We start from the raw sequence: 25,671 nt of genomic DNA on the forward strand, positions 1-25,671 counted from the left end.
TGATCCAGGAATCAAACCAGTGTCTCTTACATCTTCTGCATTAGCAGGCAGATTTTTTACCACTAGCACCTCCTGGGAAGCCCCATAAATAAGAAGTTAGAGCAGGGCAGGCTCTACTGGCTTGTCCAATTCCTAGCTCTCCACTGAGCAAGGAGACCACACACCATCATTTTAAACTACTCTTGGGATCACCTGCTCCTGTTCTACTAGAGAACTTTTAAGGAGCCTAGGACGGTGGAGAGATAGAGGAACTCACCAGAAGGTCCTTGGAGGCCAGGGGGTCCTTGAGGACCAGGAGGACCTGGAGGGCCAGGTGGTCCCATAACAGTTGTTCCTGGAATCCCAGGAATCCCTGGAATCCCTGGGGGTCCTTGGGGTCCTGGAGGTCCTGGAGGTCCTGGGGGGCCATTGGGTCCAGGAGGCCCTGCCTTCTTTCCTGAAAGATGAGATTCAGTATCACATTTATAATTATTGACTGAGTATACTGTCAGGAGTTCCACAGCTTTCTCATGACACAAAGTTGGCCCTCTGGGAGTTCCTGCTCTTAAAGAGGTGGATACTTTTATCACACATCACACACACACACACACACACACACACACACACACACACACACTTTGTGTTTCATGAATCAGCATTTACAGGCTGGGTTTGAAGAAATAATGACCCTTAAGGAACTTGGTCTTGTGTGGAAACAGACACAGCCACAGGACAGTAGAAGTGTTGCATTAATTGTAGGGACAAAATGCTGGAGAGGTCAGGGAAGGCTTTAGAAAGGGGGTTACAGTTTGGCTAAGTCCAAAGGATCAGAATCACCAAGTGGGTAGACCTTAAAAAGTGGGCCACTTTTTGGAATTGAGAACTGGGCTATTGTTGCAGAGCATGGCTCTCATGTTTACTATCCAGGTTGGTGGACTTGATGTGGATGAGGTGAGCAAGCTAGGAGGCCAGCTTGACCTTAGGAAGGCTATCAGTTCCAGGAAGGCTTCCTGTAGGAGTCAGGATGTACAGGGACTTGAGCTTGGGATGAAGGCTGGAAAGTAGAATTGGAAGGAGTCTGGGAAGATGAGAGGTGGTGGGGGGAGGGAAGAGAGAAGGAGAGAGAGAAGGCTCAAGTAACATAAGGAAAGAAGGGGTGGTGGAGACCAGAGGGAGCTGAGCTGTGGAGGAAGCAGCAGGCAGGTTTTGCTTTCTCAGCTGACCTCTCTAAACCCTATTTTTAAAGAGCTCTGGGAAAGGAAATTTTGCAGAATCCCTTGGTAACATGTTCCAATGTTTATCACCCCCTCACTGTTAGGAAGTTCTTCTGTATATTGAACTGAAATTCCTCCTGTGGAAGTTTAAGCTCTTATTCTATTGTTTGTATAGATAGAAAAGAATAGTTGCCATCATCCACACAACAACCCTAATGTGCTCAAGGACACTGTCACCGATCAACTTCTATTTTTATAGGCTAAATAATCTAGCTTCCCAGAGTTTTCTTTCCTCAGAGGCCCTATTCTTGAATGAATTATTAATCAAGCCACCAGATCCTCCTCATTTTCTCCTTGCTCTCTTTTCAGAGCAGTCTCAGCCTTCCTATTCCACATCCCAGTCCTTCCTATATTCCCACCAGAACTACGTTAACCAAGTCCTAACTGTGGCCTTGAACCGAAAGCTCCAGTGCCTCCTGTTTACCTCCTCTGCTCTGTGCAGTCCAATTCAAGAACTGCAGGTGGTCACAGGAAGGTGGCTGCTTCCTTACTTCCCTGCCTTTTCACAGTCTTGTGGAAGTCCCAGGAATGGGAGCCTTTCCCCAGCCTCTATCGTGGTGTCTTCACTTGTGATACTTTCTTCCTTTTAAAATATAACCCCATCAAGTCTCACTTAAATACCTCTTTCCTGAAACTGCCTTCTGGCTTCCTGGACTCGCAGGCTAGAGAATCCTGTTCTGATTCATCAGGTTCTCTTTTAAGGAGAATGCCGTGCTCAAGAAACACAATCCCCATGGCAACGCCACTCAAGAGGTCAGTTGTCCATGTCTAACCACATCTGCATTTACAATGAAACAACAAGGTCATTGTGGGGCCCCTTCCCTAGGGAGGAAAGTAAGGAAAGTACAGAGAACTTTTCTCCCAGGGAGAGGCAGGAGTTTTAGCATTTTCCCTGCACTTAGCAGCAAAAGATTGAATCTGCCCAGTTATGAGATCTAGCCAATTTTAAGATGCTGAACAGGAAAGCCATCTCCCTTCAGATTTGGGCAGATTCCAAGTCAGGCTTATTCAGTGCCCAAGTTTCAATTCCACCTAGTGTAGTGGAAAAAATAGGGAATCTGTAGTCGGGAGATAAGTCTGTAAGCCTCAGCTCTGCCATGGACATATACTTTGGGCAAATTCCTTCTTTTCCCTGAGCCTTAGTTTCTCCATCAGTGAAATGAGGAGCTTGGCTTCAATGATTTTTCTAAGTTTCCTCGCAAGACTGAGGTTCCATAAGGAGGACTGACTCACCCCACCGAGAGTCAGGAGACTTCCCTAGTTTGATTATAAAGTCTGCTTCTCTCTCATTCTTTTCTGGGTGGCACAGACACATGGGATGGTGCATAGTAGGCTGTCTCCTGTCCCAGAATTTCTAGGCCTAACAGTGATTTTTGAGCTAGAGGGGGTTCTGTGGGTAGTGTGAACTTCAGTATCAAGACTGTGAGTCTCCTGTGATTATTAATGTAATTTTGGAAGAATCAGAGCCAGAAACTCCTCCAGTGAAAGAGAATACTGGTTGCAGTGTAAACAGAGAATGTTCACTTACGAAAATGCTAGAAGGAATCTGGGACATAGCTCCTACTGGGATCTAGTTCTGCAGCTGGTGGTCTTTGCTTCTCTGCAACCAGGTTTAGGCAAGTGTGCTTCTCATCTTTGCATCCTTATAGAAAATTGGCCCAGAGAGAAGCATGCACAAAATGACCCCTGGACTAAGAGGATGACTTTAGAGTACTGCATTCCTTGTCTGGATTTCCTTACCTTAACAGAGCACTTCATGATGTAAAAGCCCAGAGACTTTTGTACGTCTCAAGTTACCCTGTGTAGTCTTAGATGGAAGAATATACACATTTTTTTAGTGACACTCAAATTGTTGACAGAATGAACTAAGAGCGGGGAGAGAGAGTTATTGGAGGGGGAAAATTCCATTAAAGGATGGACACGAAATGAGCAAATCAATTTACCTCTTCAGGCACGTGCCTACTCATTGTATCCAAGGGAATCTGTATTAAATGGCTTCTAAATCACTTTTAGCCAAGGCAAATGTTTAAGGCCCATCTGCATTCTGTTCCCAACAATGGCCCATGTACCAGGTAGTAGTGCTGGGCAGCGATCTGAGTCACTGCCAGAAGCTTTGGGATCTCCTGAGTTTGTAATTCCAGAGCTTCTCACCTAGACAATTGCCTTCTATTACCACTGCCAAGAGTGTTCTCTCGGGGTCATCCCTTGGATGACACTGAACGGGGTGCTGTTCCCCACCACACACATGCCCTGTATTTTGGTAAATCATAACCTACTTGCTGTTTCCCCAGATATGATGTGTTCTTTCATACCTCTGAGACCTGCCAGTTCTCTTTGCTAGAATGTTCCTCCCCTTCTCTTTTCCCCCCTCATCCTTCAAAGTTCAGGTTAGATAATATTTTCTCTGAGATGTGGTATCTCACCCCCCAGGGAGAACTACTTGTTCTTTCTCTGTGCTCTCCCCAGCACCCTGCTCATGCTTCTGTGATTGAATTTTTAAATACTATAATGCAATTATTTGTGTGTTCTTCCATGATTCCACTACACTGGGAGATTTTGGGGGCAGAAACCATTCATCTTCATCTCTGTATCTCAGTTGATGCTTATTCACTGTCTAGTGAATGAGTGAGTAGGGAAAAACCCCTAGTAGCTATCATTACAAAGTACTCTTGAGGCTACCTATTAAAAAAAAGAAGTCACCCCTGGGCTTGTGTTAGGAGCAGAGGGTGTCACTGTCCAGGCCAGGGGAGCTTTCTAGGTTTGTTAAAATTTCTGTCTTAAAGGGATCTGACAAGAACAGAAAACTACACACTTGAAAGTCAAATTTACTTTCTTAAAAGACAGAATAGCTCAGTGAATGCCCAGGCCCCACAGAGAAATGTTTCTTCACTGACTCCAGTTCTCTGGCTATTTCCCAATTTTGCTCAGCTCAGGTCCTCAGGGGCCAGGCCACTCCTCAGCCTCTATTCAACAGGGACACAAGTTTCCCAAGTGAGCCATGGCACCTCAAGCCACTGGAGCACCCTAGTGCTCAGAGAAGTGTCAGGAGGCAGCTGAAGCCAGTGTTTTGGGTCTAATCTGGGGTTGATAATATATTCTATAAAGCCCCAGAAATGTTAACAGAATTATTTCACTTAGAATATTTTAATGAAAAATCATAAATTTCACTCTATTTTCCTCCCAGGACAGAACACAAAAACAAAGAGGTACTTAAAACTGGTTTCAAGGTTGGGTTTCTTAGTCCTAAGGAGTGAACCATAGGTTCGCCTGGTCCTGTCTTTTGGAACCTATCTGTCACTGGGTTCTTCTTTTCAAGCAGGCAAGCTCTTGTACAAACTCATGGGTCATTCCCATTGCAAGCACACTGGAGACTTACAGACCCAGCAATAGTACAATGGATTCGCTCAACTAGAAGCTTCTTGGAAAAGACTAAAAGGTCAAGGTACTACTATAGCCAAGTTTTTCCATCATAAAGAATATACTGAAATGCCAGAGCAAGAAATATCTTCCCTGACTACTTGAGAAATAGGCGAGGGATAGCTTTTAGGCCAAAAAAGAGGGTACTGACATCTCTCAGGACATCATTCATACCTGGTCATTGATTTGATAAAGGAGGGGAAAAAAAAAGAGAAAAGAGAAGGTCAGGGGAAAGAGTAAGGAAGAATGAAGGAAAGAGAGGTAAAATGAATTGTATGGAAGAGGGAGCAAGAAAGAAAAGCAAAAACAACTTTCATAAGTTGCTAAGAAGCAATTCTATCTTTAATAGATCATCACTGAAAAATGACAGATATTTCTCATTCCCTGGAAGCTATACTACTCAAGAAGATCACATGTAACTGAGTAAACTAATGGACAAACAGCACTGAAAGAGAATAAAAATCCTTCTCCCTTGATTTTTTTCTTCTAATTTTAGAAAAGACATGGCGGTAATTTTATAAAATCAAGAGATTGACTTACCCTTTTTCTTGTTTTTAACAGGACCTATTAAAAAGAAAAAATGGAAATTTAAGTCACTGCAAATTAACAGTGTGTATTCTTCAAGATGTTCACAGGAGGAACCACTAAGAAACTGCAAATCTGAGGGAGCCCCAAACTGAGAGTCAGGTTATTGGCAAGGCATCTAACAACTATCAGACCTCCCCAATCTGTCTCTGACTGTTGTAACAATGAAGTTACAAGGAAGATTCTTTCCTAGGGAGAAAAATCTTTCAGGCTTAGTCTTTGGAGTGAGGGAATGAGTACTTCTCCATAAAAATGAAATGTGCAGAAATGCAGAACTCAACAACCTTAGGACGGCATTCCATTAATTGTGCAAGTCCTGAGACACACATTTAGGTCAGGAACTGATATGAAATCTCGTGTTGAAGCTTGAAGGAAAAAAGGGTCATTTTCATGGAAGGAGCAGAGCAGTAGCAGTTTACTTTTTAGTCCCTTCCTTGCTGTTATTTAAATTGTTAGTTACTCAAGCAGTGCAGCCATAATACATCCACATGGGGGCCACATGAACGCCTACTGTAATTTATCATAAGTTAACAGACACTTTAAAAGAAGTGTCAACAGTTTCACCAACAATGAAATCACAAGCATTTTCTGGGGAATTACTTCTAAAGAAAACAATTGTAATCAATTGAGGGCACTCAGAAAACCCAAGGCTTTTTTCATATAGTTAAGGAACAATCATTCCTCAGACATACACAGTTCAGCTGTCTCCAGACGTGCAGGCATGTTTTTCCCTCCTGGGGACACAATTCACTTCATTCTGTAGGGGGGTTTCATTTTCTTTAGATGCAGGTATTTGAAATCTGTTCCAAACGCCCATGAAGACTCTACTGGACCACATTAAACCCCTGTCAGTGCCCTCAGGAGCTCACAAGAACATCAAGCATTTGTTGTACATTGTTTTATAGACTATAAAACATATTTCCATCTGTCATCTCATTTTATTCTTGCAACAAGCCTGAATGATCTTTACTAGTAAGAGCTCACTCTATCAAAGATTCTGTCTAAGCAGACTCAATCAGAAGTCAGTAAAGTCTCTAACTTGGAGGGCTGCCAGTGTGGCCATCAGTCCCTTGAAAACCAATGTCTGTGTAGACTTTCCTGGCAAAATAATTTCACGTGCAACTGTAGATATTATTATGTGCAGGGAATGTTTATGGTTGGGTTTAGCAACCTGCTGCATTTAAGGTCATGATCCTCCATTCTTCTATCCTCATTTTTTCTCTTTCTCCTCCCAGTGTCTTTACTGCCTATCTTTTATGTTTGTTTTTAACAGCACTGAGATTGTACACAGAGGTTCTGGCAAGGAAGCACAGCTAGACAGATTTTACTAAATAAGAGGCAGCTTGAGAAGGGCCACATTCTTGAACAAGAAAGCTATTTGGGGAGGGATTTACATAGAAAGTGGAGAAGGAAATGGCAACCCACTCCAGTATTCTTGCCTGGAGAATCCCATAGATGGAGGAGCTTGGTGGGCTACAGTCCATGGGTCGCAAAGAGTCGGACACGACTAAGCGACTTCACTTTCACTTTACATAGAAAGGCCTAATCCCATCAACAAGCTATCAGCTAACTAGTTGGTTACCTCAGCCTGGGAGACCAGTGAGATGACAGCCATTGCAGACAGTGCCCTCATAGACAGATTGTGTTAGCCCTGGCCAAGCTTCTGACCATTTTAGCTGGTTAAAAGGTTACTACTGTTACACTGTAGGCTTCCCCGATAGCTCAGTTGGTAAAGAATCCGCTTGCAATGCAGGAGACCCAGTATGATTCCTGGGTGGGGAAGAGCCACTGGAGAAGGGATAGACTACCCACTCCAGTTGTTGGGCTTCCCTTGTGGCTCAGCCAGTAAAGAATCTGCCTGCAATGCAGGAGACCTGGGTTCAATCCCTGGGTTGGGAAGATCCCCTGGAGAAGGCAATGGCTACCTACTCCAGTATTCTGGCCTGTAGAATTCCATGGACTGTATAGTCCATGGGGTTGCCAAGAGTCGGACATGACTGAACAACTTTAACTTCACTGTTACGTCAGAGTTCGAAGCAGGCTTTGAGAAAATTAGATGATCACCATGCAACCAGTTCTTACTGAGCATGCCTAGGAAGGAAGAACAGTAAATAATGAAACAAGTCTATTCTCAGAGAACTTACAGTTGAATGGGAAAGTACTAAAGGGGGAGAATTAAGGAATTATACTGGTTAGTTGAGGAAAATAAATTCCTGGAGGAAGTTTGACCATACAAGGAAAAGTAGGGAAAGGGAAGCTAAGAATTTTTCATTAACTTCTATTATTTTTTTACCAGAAATATCTACTTACTACACATATGTAAATGCATGCATATATACATACATAGAAAAGAGGAGCAAAAAGGAAAAAATAGTTTAAAAAACTACTCACAAACAACCTCTATTAACACTTTATGCATATCTAGAAATTTTCTATGCATATAAATAGGTATTTTCACAAAATGGGATCTGTTGCTTGATACCTTTCTTCTATGTCAGTAACTATATTTCTACATTGTCATTTTAAATTTGGATATATCAGCATTACATAGGTAACTCTTTGTATTTTTTCTGGTTCTTTCCTAATTTCATTTTTATATTTAAATATTTTAATTAATCTGGAATAGATTTGGTATATTGTGTGAGGTAAGTTCATTTCAGTTTAGTCGCTAAGTTGTGTCCGACTCTTTGTGACCCCCATTGACTGCAGCATGCCTGGCCTCCCTGTCCATCACCAACTCCTGGAATTTACTCAAACTCATGTCCATTAAGTCCGTGATGCCATTCAACCATCTCATCTTCTGTCATCCCCTTCTCCTCCCACCTTCAATTTTTCCCAGCATCAGGGTCTTTTCAAATGAGTCAGCTCTTTGTATGAGGTGGCCAAAGTATTGGAGTTTCAGCTTCAACATCAGTCTTTCCAATGAATATTCAGGACTGATTTCCTTGAGGATGGACTGGTTTGATCTTGCAGTCCAAGGGACTCTCCAGAGTCTTCTCCAACACCACAGTTCAAAAGCATCAATTCTTCAGCGCTCAGTTTTTTTTATAGCCCAACTCTCACATCCATACATGACTACTGGAAAAACCACAGCCTTGACTAGATGGACCTTTGTTGACAAAGTAACGTCTCTGCTTTTTAATACGGTGTCTAGGTTGGTCATAAATTTTTTTCCAAGGAGTAAGCGTCTTTTAATTTCATGGCTGCAGTCACCATCTGCAGTGATTTTGGAGCCCCACAAAATAAAGTCTGCCACTGTTTCCATTGTTTCCCCATCTATTTGTCATGAAGTGATGGGATAAAATTTTTATCTTTATTTTCCGAAATGGCCATGGTATGAAGAGGGCTGAGAGCTACAAGCGCTCAAGGCTCATCTTCCACTTGCTTCTATCTGCTCACTGAACATTTGGCATATCCCTTGAAAAAAATGAGGATAAAAAAGTATAGACAAGATTGTCCTTAGATTGTATCACACTTCCCATAGGTGCTAGTGAGTACATCATTTCAACAATACAGGAAGGAGTTCCTTCTTTTTCTAATATAGCTCACCATAGCCAGTAAATAATTCTTATGAGTTTCAACATGGTCCTATTAATCCTGGTTCATTTTTTTTTAATTAAAAAAAAAAACTTTAATCAGAGGAAAATTGCTTCACAATGTTGTTTTGGTTTCTGATGTACAACAATGAAAATCAGCCTAATTATACATATATCACCTTCCTCTTGAGTCTCCCCTGAGAAGGCAATGGCACCCCACTCCAGTACTCTTGCCTGGAAAATCCCATGGATGGAGGAGCCTGGTGGGCTGCCATCTATGGAGTCGCATAGAGTTGGACATGACTGAAGCGACTTAGCAGCAGCAGCAGCTTGAGCCTCCCTCCCTTTCCCCCAAGTTCCGGTTCTATATCAACCATTCTCATTTCTTTTGCTCGAGGTCATTGTGGTTTTCCATCTTCTAGAGAGAAAAAACCAGGGAGCTAGAACTATCCCATGTTAGATATGAATACCTTGACCTAGGAAAAAAGCAGTAACCTCTGCTCAGTTCTGTATCTTTTTAGATATGTTGACTTATTTTCTCTATATGCTTCAGAACCTTTTACATGCCTACTCAGAGCACTATTGGTGTCACATGTCTGTTTCCATGGTAACAGGCTACATTTCTCTATCATTCTAATACCCTGTACTTGGAACCATCATGGTTTCTGCAGGCAAAACCCACAAATACATCAGAGTGGGACGGACAGGTGTGCAGTCGCTGAGATTGCTTTTATAGGAGTAAATTTGAGATGTGACAGGTTTTGATTAATGTGGGCAAGCTATTTGCTCTGATATTAAGAAAACGGAGTCTTGTAACCACATCAGGGCCATGGAAGCTGGCAGCAGTCCTAGCCTGAGTCTAGTTGTGACTCAATCACAAACTGATCATAAGGCAAGTGTTCCATTTTCTTCTGATTCTTTAACTTCTAAATTAGGGAATACTTTGTACACTTTGTCTCTATTCAAGCCTAGGATTCTGATGAAGATAAATGACATTGTAATTAAAGTTAACATTTATTGAATATATATGAGCCATGCACTGTGCTAGATGCTTAGCATATCTCATTTAGGTCTTATAACAATCCAGCAAAGTAGGCATTATTATGCTTATTTTATAGATGAAGAGATGGATTAAGTTAATTGCACAAAGTCACACAGCTTCTACATATTTTCAGGTAAGCTGAAACCTGAAAGATTCATGTTTTTCTAGATGTGCTTTGAAATTAAAAAATAAACGTATATACTTCCAATTTCTGGTTTCACACATCAAGTTCTTGGAAGCCATCATTCCCATACTCACAATAAGAAAAAAGCTGAACAAACTTAAAATCACTACTTCTTAGATCCATCAGAGAAGTGAAGTCCCAAGGCAAATTGCTGTTCTATAAGATGGAGAGACAGACTAGTGGATACAGAGACTTATGGCTGACTAGGAATAGAAGCCTGTACCTGAAGTCGGTATCAGTAAGAACACTTTAAAACTATAATAAAAAGATTGCTAGGTGCTCAGTGTGGACCAAGTAGATCAAGGGATAAAAGTCCTCGGAAGGTTCAGTCTTAGGGGGTTCCCCACACTTTCATGTGCTTTACTTTCAAGAGCACTACAAGGTTCTCACTATGAAGACTGGAGAAAAATGCTCTTGTGCCTCTAGCAAGGGGAGAGGAAAGCAGCCATTTTGAAATATATCTGGACCTATTATCTTTAACAACGCCTGCCCTCAAGGAAAACTTTTATTAGAGTCTAACTGACTGAAGTTTTACCAGAGGCATACTGAGGTGGGGGGTAGGAAATACCCAACTCAGTTCAGTGCAGTTCAGTTGCTCAGTTGTGTCCGACTCTTTGGGATCCCATGGACTGCAGCAGGCCAGGCATCCCTGTCCATCACCAGCTCCCGGAGCTTGCTCAAACTCATGTTCATCGACTCAGTGATCCCATCCAACCATCTCATCCTCTGTCATCCCCCTTCCCTCCCGCCTTCAATCTTTCCCAGTATCAGAGTCTTTCCCATGAGTCAGTTCTTTGCATCAGTGGCCTGGATGCATGTAGTTCAGTACTGGAACTTCAGCTTCAGCATCAGTCCCTCCAATGAATATTCAGGACTTATTTCCTTTAGGATGGACTGGTTGGATCTCCTTGCAGTCCTAGGGACCCTCAAGTGTCTTCTCCAACACCACAGTTCAAAAGCATCAATTCTTCAGTGCTCAGCTTTCCTTATGGTCCAACTCTCACATCCATACATGACTACTGGAAAAACCATAGCTTTGACTAGATGGACCTTTGTCAGCAAAGTAATGTCTCTGCTTTTTAATATGCTCTCTAGGATGGTCATAGCTTTTCTTCCAAGGAGCAAGTGTCTTTTAATTTCATGGCTGCAGTCACCATCTGCAGTGATTTTGGAGCCCCCAAAATAAAGTCTCTCACTGTTTCCATTGTTTCCCCATCTATTTGCCATGAAGTGATGGGACCAGATGCCTTGATCTTCGTTTTTTGAATGTTGAGCTTTAAGCCAACTCTTTCACTCTCCTCTTTCACTTTCATCTAGATGCTATTTAGTTCTTCTTTGCTTTCTGCCATAAAAGTGAAGGTGGTGTTATCTGCATATCTGAGGTTATTAATATTTCTCCCAGCAATCTTGATTGCAGCTTGTGCTTCATCCAGCCTGGCATTTCACATGATGTACTCTGCATATAAAAGTTAAATAAGCAGGGTGACAATATACAGCCTTGACATACTCCTTTCCCAATTTGGAACTAGTCTGTTGTTCCATGTCCAGTTCCAACTGTTGCTTCTTGACCTGCATATAGATTCCTCAGGAGGCAGGTAAGGTGGTCTGGTATTTCCATCTCTTGAAAAAATTTCCACAGGTTGTTGTGATCCACCATCAAAGGCTTTGGCATAATCAATAAAGCAGAAATAGATGTTTTTCTGGAATTCTCTTGCCTTTTCTATGATCCAACAGATGTTGGCAATTTGATCTCTGGTTCCTCTGCCTTTTCTAAATTCAGCTTGAACATCTACAAGTTCTCTGTTGAAGCCTTGCTTGGACTTACCAAGATGGCAGAGTAGAAGGACGTGCACTTATCTTCTGCAAGAACTCCAAAGTTGCAACTTGCTGCTGAACAACCATCTACAAGAGAATGTTGGATCCCACCAAGAAAAGATACCACACTTCCAAGGGCAAAGAAGAAGCCCCAACAAGAATGTAAGAGGAGCCAAATTGCATTTAGAATCAAACCCCATATCCACCAGGGATGCTTGGAGGGCTCAAACAAAACCTTGTGTATACCAGGAACCAGAGACCCCACTGAGTCTGAGCCAGACCTGCCTTTGAGTGTTTGAGAGGCACAGGTCAGCAGTGGCCTGCTTTGGGGACAGGGGATCTGGCTGCAGTAGACCTTGGTCATGCAGTGTGTGGCATAAGCCCTCTTGGAGGAGGTCACCATTAGCCCCACCATAGAGCTGCCAGGCAGACAATTATAACAAAGAAATTCTTGTAATGTTAAGAAAGCTCTAGGACCCACAACAGATTCCCAACCTGGGTATCCAGCAAAGTGACTGAGAACCTGCAGGCAATTTGACTTTGGAGGCCAGTGGGATTTGATTACAGAACATCCACAGGACTGGGGAAACAGACTCTTGGAGGGTACAAACAAAGCCTCGTGTACACCAGGAGCCAGGAGAATCAGTATCACAAGAGACTGAGCCAGACGTGCCTGTGAATGTCCAGGAGGTCTCCAGTGGAGGCGTGAGTCAACAGTGGCCTGCTGCAGGGTCAGGGACACTGAACACAACAGGGCGTGCACAAGTCCTTTTGAAGGAGGTCATTAACACTACCATAGTTTGCCCTCATCCAAACAACAGGGAGGGAACACAGCCCCGCCCATCAACAGAAAACTGGATTAAAGATTTATTGAGCATGGCCCTAAAATGATGCTGTGAAAGTGCTGCACTCAATATGCCAGCAAATTTGGAAAACTCAGCAGCGGCCACAGGACTGGAAAAGGTCAGTTTTCATTCCAATCTAAAAGAAAGGCAATGCCAAAGAATGTTCAAACTACTGCACAGTTGCATTCATCTCACATGCTAGCAAAGTAATGCTTAAATTTCTCCAAGCCAGACTGCAACAGAACAACTTCCAGATGTTCAAACTGGATTTAGAAAAGGCAGAGAGGAAGCAGAGATCAAACCGCCAATATCCAATGGATCATCAAAAAAGCAAGTGAGTTCCAGAAAAACATCTACTTCTGCTTTACTGACTATGCCAAAGCCTTTAACTGTGTGGATCACAACAAACTATGGAAAATTCTGAAAGAGATGGGAAAACCAGACTACCTTACCTGCCTCCTGAGGAATCTATATGCAGGTCAAGAAGCAACAGTTAGAACCAGACATGGAAAAATGGACTGGTTCCAAATTGGGAAAGGAGTATGTCAAGTATGTATATTGTCACCCTGCTTATTTAACTTATATGCAGAGTACATTATGCGAAATGCCAGGCTGGATGAAGCACAAGCTGCAATCAAGATTGCTGGGAGAAATATTAATAACCTCAGATATGCAGATAACACCACCTTCACTTTTATGGCAGAAAGCAAAGAAGAACTAAATAGCATCTAGATGAAAGTGAAAGAGGAGAGTGAAAGAGTTGGCTTAAAGCTCAACATTCAAAAAACGAAGATCAAGGCATCTGGTCCCATCACTTCATGGCAAATAGATGGGGAAACAATGGAAACAGTGAGAGACTTTATTTTGGGGGGCTCGAAAATCACTGCAGATGGTGACTGCAGCCATGAAATTAAAAGACACTTGCTCCTTGGAAGAAAAGCTATGACCATCCTAGAGAGCATATTAAAAAGCAGAGACATTACTTTGCTGACAAAGGTCCATCTAGTCAAAGCTATGGTTTTTCCAGTAGTCATGTATGGATGTGAGAGTTGGACCATAAGGAAAGCTGAGCACTGAAGAATTGATGCTTTTGAACTGTGGTGTTGGAGAAGACACTTGAGGGTCCCTAGGACTGCAAGGAGATCCAACCAGTCCATCCTAAAGGAAATAAGTCCTGAATATTCATAGGAAGGACAGATGCTGAAGCTGAAGCTTTAATACTTTGGCCACCCGATGAGAAGAACTGACTCACTGGAAAAGACTCTGATGCTGGGAAAGATTGAAGGAAGGAGGAGAAGGGGATGACAGAAGATGATATGGTTGAATGGCATCACCAACTTGATGGATATGAGTTTGAGCAAGCTCCGGGAGTTGGTGATGGACAGGGATGCCTGGAGTGCTGCAGTCCATGGGGTCACAAAGAGTTGGACACAACTGCCAACTGAACTGAACTGAGCACAGCCCCGCCCATCAGAAGAAGACCCAGTTTTCCCACAGTCAGTCTCTCCCATCAGGAAGCTTCCATAAGCCTCTTATTCTTATCCAGCAGAGGGCAGACAGAATGAAAAATCAACTCAGGCACACTAAAAGATTGAGACCTAAGACTAAGTCATAAGTTTAATGAATGATTCCACTCTGAAAGTTAAAGTGAAGTTGCTCAGTCGTGTCCGACTCTTTGTGACCCCATGGACTATAGCCTACCAGGCTCCTCCATCCATGGAATTTTCCAGGCAAGAGTACTGGAGTGGGGTGCCATTTCCTTCTCCAGAGGATCTTCCCAACCCAGGGATTGAACCCGGGTCTCCCGCATTGCAGGCAGATGCTTTACTGTCTGAGCCACCAGGGAAGCCCCACTGTAGAGTAGATTCCACTCTACTCACACTTTATCATCACATTAACAGCACTCTTGTATAATAATTGTGGACAGTGACTATAGCCTGAAATTAAAAGACACTTGCTCCTTGGAAGGAAAGCTATGACAAACCTAGATAGTGTATTAAAAAGCAGAGATATCATTTTACCAACAAAGGGCCATATAGCCAAAGCTCTGGTTTTCTAGTAGTCATGTATGGATGTGAGAGTTGGACCATAAAGAAGGCTGAGCACAGAAGAACTGATGCTTTTGAATTGTGGTGCTGGAGAAGACTCTTGAGTCCCTTGGACTGAAAGAATATCAAACCAGTTAATCCTAAAGGAAGTCAACCCTGAATATTCATTGGAAGCACTGATGCTGAGGTTCCAATACTTTGGCCACCTGATGCTAAGAGCTGACTCATTGGAAAAGACATTGATGCGGGAAAGATTGAAGGCAAAAGGAGAAGGGGGCAGCAAAGGATGAGATGGTTAGATAGCCACATTGATTCAATGGACATGAGTTTGAGCAAACTCCAGGAAATAGTGGAGGACAGGGGAGCTTGGCGTGCTGCAGTCCATGGGGTTGCCAAGAGTCAGATGTGACTTAGTGACTGAACAATAACAACTAAAAACATTGGAAGTCTTAGACCCTAGTTACAAAGTTTCTATGGATAATCAAAGAGCACATGAAGAGACTAATATAAGAACAATGAGACAGACAATTTTAGCCTCTGACACCACAGCTTCATCAAAGAGTAAACATAAACTAACTCTTGTTGCTGTTGTTTAGTTGCTAAATCGTGTCTGACTCTTTTAAACTCCATGGACTGTAGCCTACCAGGTTCCTCTGTCTATGGGATTTCCCAGGCAAGAATACTAGAGTGGGTTGCCATTTAAAGTGCTCTTAAAGATTTCCAGGGGATCTTCCTGACACAGGGATCGAAACTGTGTCTCCTGCTTGGAAAGCAGATTCTTTACCATTGAGCCACCTAGGAAGCCCAGATTAACTCTTAGTTGAACATAAAACCTTTACACTACTGGCCTCCCTAACTCAGTTTCTTTTATCCAGTAAATCATATCTGGTTTTCAGTCAAAAATTACAAGGCATAGTAAAAACATAGTCTGGAGTGATAAACCAAGCATCAGAACCAGACTCAGAAATGAAAGAGGAGATACTACAACTGATATCACAGAAATACAAAGGAGCATGCCTGTGTGCATGTGTGTTAATTCGCTTCAGTTATGTCTGATTCTTTGTGACACTGTGGATTGTAGCCCACCAGGCTCCTCTGTGCAGGGGATTCTCCAAGCAAGAATAGTAGAGTGGGTTGCCATGCCCTCTTCCAGGGGATCTCCTTGACCCAGGGTTTGAACACACGTTTCCTACATTGGCAGGCGGGTTCTTTTTTTTTTTTTTTTTTAACTTATTTTTATGTTTGGCTGTGCTGGGTCTTTGTTGCTGTGAGGGTTTTTCTCTAGTTGCAGCGAGCAGGGGCTTCTCTTTAGTTGCAGTGTGTGAGCTTCTCATTACAGTGGCTGTTCTTGTGGAGCACAGGCTCTAGGGTGTGTGGGCTTCAGGAGCTGCAGCACATGGGCTCAGTAGTTGCAGCTCCCGGGTTCCAGAGCTCAGGGCCAGTCGCTGTGGTACATGGACTTAGTTGCTCCTCAGCATGTGGGATCTTCCAGGACCAGGGATTGAACCCATGTCTCCAGCATTGTCGGGCAGATTCTTTAACCACTGAGCCACCAGGGAAGCCAATGGAATATTACTTGGCCATAAAAAAGAATGGACAACAACACAAATGACCTTGAGGGCATTATTCTAAGTGAAATAAGTCAGACAGAGAAGTTCAAATACCATATGATCTCTCTTATATGTAGCATTAAAAAACAGATAAACAAACAAACAAACCAACCAAGCGCATAGATACAGAGAACAGATTGGTGGCTGCCAGAGGTGAAGGCTGAGGGAGGGGTAGGAGAAATGGGTGAACACTTTTTTAAGTTTAAATAAATAGAATTAAAAAATAAAATTGGCTAACCAAAACAACAACAACAATAACTCACTATTAGTGAGCTAGTGAACTTGAAGATGTCAATACAAACTTCATACATGAAATGCAGAGATAAAAAAGCAATGAAAAAGATGGAATAGCATATCCAAAGACTGTGGTACAATTACAAATGGGGTATATACACATAATAGGAATACCAGAAGAAAGAGAGAGGAGGGAATAGAGGAAATATTTGAAGTAATATCAAATAAGAGTTTTCTAAAAGTAATGAGATACCAAACCTTAGATCCAAGAAACTCAGAGAATATCAAGCAGGACAAATACCAAAATGCTGACCACTAGGCATATCATATTTAAACTGCAGAAAATAAAAGAAAAAGAGACAATTTGTAAAGAAGGCAGAGGGGTAAAAAAAAATTACATTGGCTTCTCTTCAGAAATTATTAAGGCAAGAGAGTGCAGTGAAATATTTAAAGTGCTTAAAGAAAAAAAAAAAGCTTGAATTCTGTATCCAACAAAAGTATTCTTCAAAAATGAAGCTGAAATAAAGACTTTCTCAAACAAAAATTGATTGAATTTGTTGCCAGGAGACATGTCTTATAAGAAATGTTAAAAGAAGTTCTTCAGAAAAGGAAAATTACGTAGGTCAGAAACTTGGATCTACATAAAGAAAGAATATTAGAGAAGGACTTAATAAAAGTAAAATAAAATATTTTATTTATTTTACTTATTCTTAATCGATTTAATAGATAATAGTTTATAGATAATTTAATAGTTTAACAATAGTTTAATTTCACTTATTCACAAGCTATAATCACTGAATATTATCTATTTAACTTAATAGTTTAATAGATAATAATTTAATAGATAATAGTTCACTCAAAATAATAAAATAAAAAGCAAAGAAGTATTCAGTGATTATAGCTTGTGAATAAGTGAAACAAATAACAGCTGTGGTATAAAGGATGCAGGGGAAGAATTGAAAACACTTTGTTATAACATACTTGTACTACCTGTGAAGTGGTATAATATTATTTGAAAGTAATATTGGATAAGTTATAAATATATATTTCAAACTCTAGGGCAACCACTAAACATTTTTATAAGTATAACTGATATAAAAGAGGAAAGAAAATGGAATCATAGCAATATAAAATGTTTGATTAAAGCCAGAGAAGGCAGAAAAGGAGTGGAAGACAGAAAAAGAAACAAAGAAATGGTCAATGAATACAAAAAGTTACAAATATAGTATATATTAACTTCAGTTCAGTTCAGTTCAGTTCAGTCACTCAGTCGTGTCCGACTCTTTGCGACCCCATGAATCGCAGCACGCCAGGCCTCCCTGTCCATCACCAACTCCCAGAGTTCACTCAGACTCACGTCCATCGAGTCGGTGATGCCATCCAGGCATCTCATCCTCTGTCGTCCCCTTCTTCTCCTGTCCCCAATCCCTACCAGCATCAGAGTCTTTTCCAATGAGTCAACTCTTCACATGAGGTGGCCAAAGTACTGGAGTTACAGCTTTGTTTCCCCATCTATTTCCCATGAAGTGATGGGACCAGATGCCATGATCTTCGTTTTCTGAATGTTGAGCTTTAAGCCAACTTTTTCACTCTCTTCTTTCACCTTCATCAAGAGGCTTTTTAGTTCTTCTGCACTTTCTGCCATAAGGGTGGTGTCATCTGCATATCTGAGGTTATTGATATGTCTTCCAGCAATCTTGATTCCAGCTTGTGCTTCTTACAGCCCAGCGTTTCCCATGATGTACTCTACATAGAAGTTAAATAAGCAGGGTGACAATATACAGCCTTGATGTACTCCTTTTCCTATTTGGAACCAGTCTGTTGTTCCATGTCCAGTTCTAACTGTTGCTTCCTGACCTGAATATAGGTTTCTCAAGAGGCAGGTCAGGTGGTCTGGTATTCCCATCTCTTTCAGAATTTTCCACAGTTTATTGTGATCCACACAGTCAAAGGCTTTGGCATAGTCAATAAAGCAGAAATAGATGTTTTTCTGGAACTCTCTTGCTTTTTTGATGATCCAGCAGATGTTGGCAATTTGATCTCTGGTTCCTCTGCCTTTTCTAAAACCAGCCTGAACATCTGGAAGTTCACGGCTCACGTACTGCTGAAGCCTGGCTTGGAGAATTTTGAGCATTACTTTACTAGCAGTGAAGTGAGTGCAATTGTGCGGTAGTATGAAGATTCTTCATGGGAAATAGATGGGGAAACAGTGGAAACAGTGTCAGACTTTATTTTTTTGGGCGCCAAAATCACTGCAGATGGTGACTGCAGCCATGAAATTAAAAGATGCTTACTCCTTGGAAGGAAAGTTATGACCAACCTAGATAGCATATTCAAAGGCAGAGACATTACTTTGCCAACAAAGATCGATCTAGTCAAGGCGATGGTTTTTCCAGTGGTCATGTATGGATGTGAGAGTTGGACTGTGAAGAAGGCTGAGTGCCAAAGAATTGATGCTTTTGAACTGTGGTGTTGGAGAAGACTCCTGAGAGTCCCTTGGACGCAAGGAGATCCAACCAGTCCATTCTGAAGGATATCAGCCCTGGAATTTCTTTGGAAGGAATGATGCTAAAGCTGAAGCTCCAGTACATTGGCCACTTGATATGAAGAGTTGACTCATTGGAAAAGACTCTGACGCTGGGTGGGATTGGAGGCAGGAGGAGAAGGGGACAACAGAGGATGAGATGGCTGGATGGCATCACCAACTTGATGGACGTGAGTTTGAGTGAACTTTGGGAGTTGGTGGCGTGGCATGCTGCGATTCATGGGGTCACAAAGAGTCGGACACAACTGAGCAACTCAACTGAACTGACTGAACTTATGAACATTCTTTGGCATTGCCTTTCTTTGGGATTGGAATGAAAACTGACCTTTTCCAGTCCTGTGGACACTGCTGAGTTTTCCAAATTTGCTGGCATATTGAGCACAGCACTTTCACAGCATCATCTTTCAGGATTTGAAATAACTCAACTGGAATTCCATCACCTCCACTAGCTTTGTTCGTAGTGAAGCTTCCTAAGGCCCACTTATATTCACATTTAAGGATGTCTGGCTCTAGGTGAGTGTTCACACCATCGTGATTATCTGGGTCATGAAGCTCTTTTTTGTACAGTTCTTCTGTGTATTCTTGCCACCTCTTCTTAATATCTTCTGCTTCTGTTAGGTCCACACCATCTCTGTCCTATATCGAGCCCATCTTTGCATGAAATGTTCCCTTGGTATCTCTCATTTTCTTGAAGATATCTCTAGTCTTTCCCATTCTGTTGTTTTCCTCTATTTCTCTGCATTGATCACTGAGGAAGGCTTTCTTATCTCTCCTTGCTATTCTTTGGAAATCTGCATTCAGATGCTGATATCTTTCCTTTTCTCCTTTGCTTCTCGCTTCTCTTCTTTTCCCAGCTATTTGTAAGGCCTCCCCAGAAAGCCATTTTGCTTTTTTGCATTTCTTTTCCATGGGGATAGTCCTGATCCCTGTCTCCTGTACAATGTCACGAACCTCAGTCCATAGTTCATCAGGCACTCTATCTATCAGATCTAGTCCCTTAAATCTATTTTTCACTTCCACTGTATAATCATAAGGGATTTTATTTAGGTCATACCTGAATGGTCTAGTGGTTTTCCCTACTTTCTTCAATTTAAGTCTAAATTTGGCAATAAGGAGTTCATGATCTGAGCCACAGTTAGCTCCTGGTCTTGTTTTTGCTGACTGTATAGAGCTTCTCCATTTTTGGCTGCAAAGAATATAATCAATCTGATTTTGGTGTTGACCATCTGGTGATGTCCATGTGTAGAGTCTTCTCTTGTGTTGTTGGAAGAGGGTGTTTGCTATGACCAGTATGTTCTCTTGGCAGAACTCTATTAGCCTTTGCCCTGCTTCATTCTGTATTCCAAGGCCAAATTTGCCTGTTACTCCAGGTGTTTCTTGACTTTCTACTTTTGCATTCCAGTCCCCTATAATGGAAAGGACATCTTTTTTTGGGTGTTAGTTCTAAAAGGTCTTGTAGGTCTTCATAGAACCATTCAACTTCAGCTTCTTCAGCGTTACTGGTTGGGGCATACACTTATCAATAATTAATTAAAAAAAAAAACATTTCTTCAGTTCTCTCCTCTTATTTACTTATTTATTTGGCTGCACTGGGTCTTAGTTGCAGTACCTGAGGTCTTCAGTCTTCACTTTGCCATGCTAGATCTTTAACTGCAGTATGCAGTATCTTTAGTTGCAGCATGCAAACTCTTAGCTGCAGCATGTCAGATATAGTTCTCTGAACAGGGATCAAACCTAAGCCCACTGCATTGGGAGCCCAAAGTCTTATCCATTGGATCACCAGGGAAGTCCTTCAATAATCACTTTGAATGGAATAAATATATCGGTTAACAGATAGAAACTGTCAAAGTAGATAAAAATCCAATAACCAACTATTTCTGTAAGAAATAAACACTTTAACTATAAGACAAAGACAGATTAAAAGTAAAGGGATGGTGAAAGATATACGATGCTAACACTAATCAAAAGAAAGCTAATTTCAGACAAAGTTGACTTCAGAGGAAGGGAAATTATCAGGGATTATATAGTGATAGAGGGGTCAATTTTCTGTGACATAAGATCCTTTAATCTTATGGCAAAATCTGATGACTCCACTATTATAGTTGGAGGCTTCACCATCCCTTGATAAGTAACTGAAATATCCAGCAGGATAAAATTGGTAAGGATATACTGAGCTGAATAGCACCATTAATCAACTAGTATCTAACTGACATTTATAGAATACTTCATCCAACAATAGCAGGATATACTCTTCTCAAGTTCACATGGAACATTCACTGAGATAAACATTATGTGTCATAAAACATACCTTAGCAAATTTAAAAGCATAGTTATCATATTGATTGTACTCTCTTATTACAATGGAATTAAACTAGAGATCAGTAACAGAAAGTGGTTGGAAAATCACATGAATTACAATAGGAAAAAAGATCTAAACGATTTTGGAAAATATTTAATCTAAGATTCCACCTCAGGAAACTAGAAAAAGAAGAGCAATTTGAATTCAGAGTAAGCCCAAGAGAAGAAAAATAAAAATCAAAGTAAAAGAAATGAAATTGAAAACAAGAAAGCAATGAAAAAAAAGATCAATGAAACCAAAAGCTGGTTCTTTGAAAAGATGAATAATATTGATAAACCCTTACCTAGGCTAACCAAGAAAGGGAGAGAAAAAAACACAAATTACTAATATCAGAAAGGAAAGAAGGGCCATTACTACTGATCTAATGTACATTAAAAGGATAATAAAATAATACCATGAACAAACTGCTTACAAATTTGATAACTTAGATGAAACTGGCTAATTATTTGAAAGATATAATCTATCAAGACTCATATATGGAGAAACATATAATCTGAAATGATAACACATCTATATATATTAAAGAAATTGACTATATAATCTGAATAGGCCTATATATATTAAAGAAATTGAATCAACAATTAATAACCTTTTAAAACAGAAAGTACCAGGCCCAGATGGTTTCACTGATGAATTTTACCATTTAGGGAAGAAATTATAACAATTCTCTACAACCTCTTGCAGAAAATAGAACCAGATGGAACACTTTCTAGCTCATTCCATGAAGCTAGAATTATCCTAATACCAAAGTCAAATATATTAAAAGAAAGGAAAACTACAGACCAACATCTCATTGAAAATAGTTGCAAAAATCCTCAACAAAATATTAGCAAGTCAAATTCAACAATGTTACAAAAATTATACAGCACAACTAAGTGGTATTTATTTCTAGTACACAAGGCTGATTTAATATTAAAAAACTAACTTAATCCATCATACAGTGAAATGCTTAAGAAGAAAAACCATATGATCACTATCAATAGATGCAGAAGAATCATTTGATAAAATCCAAGATCCATTCATGATGAGAGCTCTTGTCAAATTAGGAGAAGAGAAAGACTTGATCAATTTGATTAAAAAATCTACAAAAATCTATAGCTAATATCATACTTATGCTGAGAAACTAGATGATTTCACTCTATGACTGAGAATGAGGTAAGGATGTCCCATCTGACCACTCCTATTTGACATCACACTGGAGCTCCCAGCTAATGCAATAAGGTAAGACAAGAAAGAAAAGGCATACAACAGGCACATGAAAACATGCTCAACATCGCTAATTATTCAGTTCAGTTCAGCTGCTCAGTCATGTCTGACTCATTGTGACCCCATGAACCGTAGCATGCCAGGCCTCCCTGTCCATCACCAACTCCCGGAGTTCACCCAAACCCATGTCCATTGTGTCAGTGATGCAATCCAAACATCTCATCCTCTGTCATCCCCTTCTCCTCCTGCCCTCAATCTTTCCCAGCATCAGGGTCTTTTCCAATGACTCAGCTCTCCGCATAAGGTGGCCAAAGTATTGGAGTTTCAGCTCCAACATCAGTCCCTCCAACATCAGTCCCTCCAATGAACACCCAGGACTGATCTCCTTTAGGATGGACTGGTTGGGTCTCCTTGCAGTCCGAGGAACTCTCAAGAGTCTTCTCCAACACCACAGTTCAAAAGCATCAATTCTTCTGTAACACCACAGTTCAAAAGCTTTCTTTACAGTTCAACTCTCACATCCATACATTACTACTGGAAAAACCATAGCCTTGACTAGATGGACCTTTGTTGGCAAAGTAATGTCTCTGCTTTAGAATATGCTGTCTAGGTTGGTCATAAATTTCCTTCCAAGGAGTAAGCGTCTTTTAATTTAATGGCTGCAATCACCATCTGCAGTGATTTTGGAGCCCAGAAAAATAGTCAGCCACTGTTTCCCCATCTATTTGCCATGAAGTGATGGGACCAGATGCCATGATCTTCGTTTTCTGAATGTTGAGCTTTAAGCCAACTTTTTCACTCTCCTCTTTCACCTTCATCAAGCGGCTTTTTAGTTCCTCTTCACTTTCTGCCATAAGGGTGGTGTCATCTGCATATCTGAGGTTATTGATATTTCTCCCAGCAATCTTGATTCCAGCTTGTGCTTCCTCCAGCTCAGCGTTTCTCATGATGTACTCTGCATAGAAGTTAAATAAGCAGGGTGACAATATACAGCCTTGACCTACTCCTTTTCCCATTTGGAACAAGTCTGTTGTTCCATGTCCAGTTCTAACTGTTGCTTCCTGACCTGCATATAGGTTTCTCAAGTGGCAGGTCAGGTGGACTGGTATTCCCATCTCTTTCAGAATTTTCCACAGTTTATTGTGATCCACACAGTCAAAGGCTTTGGCATAGTCAATAAAGCAGAAAAAGATGCTTTTCTGGAACTCTCTTGCTTTTTCCATGATCCAGCGGATGTTGGCAATTTGATCTCTGGTTCCTCTGCCTTTTCTAAAACCAGCTTGAACATCAGGAAGTTCACGGTTCACATATTGCTGAAGCGTGGCTTGGAGAATTTTGAGCATTACTTTACTAGCGTGTGAGATGAGTACAATTGTGTGGTGGTTTGAGCATTCTTTGGCATTGCCTTTCTTTGGGATTGGAATGAAAACTGACCTTTTCCAGTCCTGTGGCCACTGCTGAGTTTTCCAAATTTGCTGACCTATTGAGTGCAGCACTTTTACAGCATCAGCTTTTAGAATTTGAAATAGCTCAACTGGAATTCCATCACCTCCACTAGCTTTGTTCATAGTGATGCTTCCTAAGGGCCACTTGACTTCACATTTCAGGATGTCTGGCTCTAGATGAGGGTGGGTGTTCACATCTTTGTGATTATCTGGGTCGTGAAGATCTTTTTGTACAGTTCTTCTGTGTATTCTTGCCACCTCCTCTTAATATCTTCTGCTTCTGTTAGGTCCATACCATTTATGCCTTTTATTATGCCCATCTTTGCATGAAATGTTCCTTTGGTATCTCTGATTTTCTTGAAGAGATCTCTAGTCTTTCCCATTCTGTTGTTTTCCTCTATTTCTTTGCACTGAACACTGAGGAAGGCTTTCTTATCTCTCCTTGCTATTCTTTGGAACTCTGCATTCAAGTGGGTATATCTTTCCTTTTCTCCTTTGCTTTTTGCTTCTCTTCTTTTCACAGCTATTTGTAAGGCCTCCCCAGACAGCCATTTTGCTTTTTTGCATTTCTTTTCCATGGCGATGGTCTTGATCCCTGTCTCCTGTAGAATGTCATGAACCTCCATCCATAGTTCATCAGGCACTCTATCTATCAGATCTAGTCCCTTAAATCTATTTCTCACTTCCACTGTATAATCATAAGGGATTTGATTTAAGTCATACCTGAATGGTCTAGTGGTTTTCCCCATTTTTTTCAATTTCAGTCTGAATTTGGCAATAAGGAGTTCATGATCTGAGTCACAGTCAGCTCCCGGTCTTGTTTTTGCTGACTGTATAGAGCTTCTCCATCTTTGCCTGCAAAGAATGTAATCAACCTGATTTTGGTGTTGACCATCTGGTGATGTCCATGTGTAGAGCCTTCTCCTGTCTTAATGGAAGAGGGTGTTTGCTATGACCAGTGCGTTTTCTTGGCAGAACTCTGTTTGCCTTTGCCCTGCTTCATTCTGTATTCCAAGGCCAAATTTGCCTGTTACTCCAGGTGTTTCTTGACTTCCTACTTTTGCATTCCAGCCCCTATAATAAAAAGGACATCTTTTTTGGGTGTTAGTTCTAGCAAGTCTTGTAGGTCTTCATAGAAGCGTTCAACTTCAGCTTCTTCTGCATTACTGGTTGGGGCATAGACTTGGATTACTGTGATATTGAATGGTTTGCCTTGGAAACCAACAGAGATCATTCTGTCATTTTTGAGATTGCATCCAAGTATTCAATTATTAGAGAAATGCAAATCAAAACTAAGAGACATCACCTCACACCAGTCCAAATGGTTATCATAAAATATGTCCACAAACAATAAAATTAGAGAGGGTGTGAAGAGAAGGAAATCCTCCTATAGTGTTGGTGGGAATGTAAATTGGTACAACTATGAAGAACAGGAGGTTCCTTAAAAAACTAAAAATACAGCTACTACAAGACTCTGCAATCCCACTCCTGGGCATATGTCTGGAGAAAACCATAAATCAAAAAGATACATGCACCCCAATATTCAC

At 41.1% G+C, this 25,671-nt stretch overlaps 1 protein-coding gene across 4 annotated transcripts in view; it reads right to left on the minus strand.

Annotated features, from left to right (window-relative positions):
• Positions 1–25,671, minus strand: part of EDA (ectodysplasin A) — a 396,783-nt gene that overhangs the window by 11,397 nt on the left and 359,715 nt on the right. For all 4 annotated transcript variants that reach the window (XM_005896187.2, XM_005896186.3, XM_005896185.2 and 1 more), the window contains exons 3-4: positions 5,211–5,234; positions 257–436 (exon numbers count right to left, since the gene is read on the minus strand). In XM_005896187.2, the coding sequence (XP_005896249.1) occupies positions 257–436; positions 5,211–5,234 (204 nt within the window). The remainder of the gene's footprint in view (positions 1–256; positions 437–5,210; positions 5,235–25,671) is intronic.

The sequence above is a fragment of the Bos mutus genome, chromosome X, assembly GCF_027580195.1.
Source record: "Bos mutus isolate GX-2022 chromosome X, NWIPB_WYAK_1.1, whole genome shotgun sequence".
In the NCBI taxonomy this organism is placed as follows: domain Eukaryota; kingdom Metazoa; phylum Chordata; class Mammalia; order Artiodactyla; family Bovidae; genus Bos; species Bos mutus.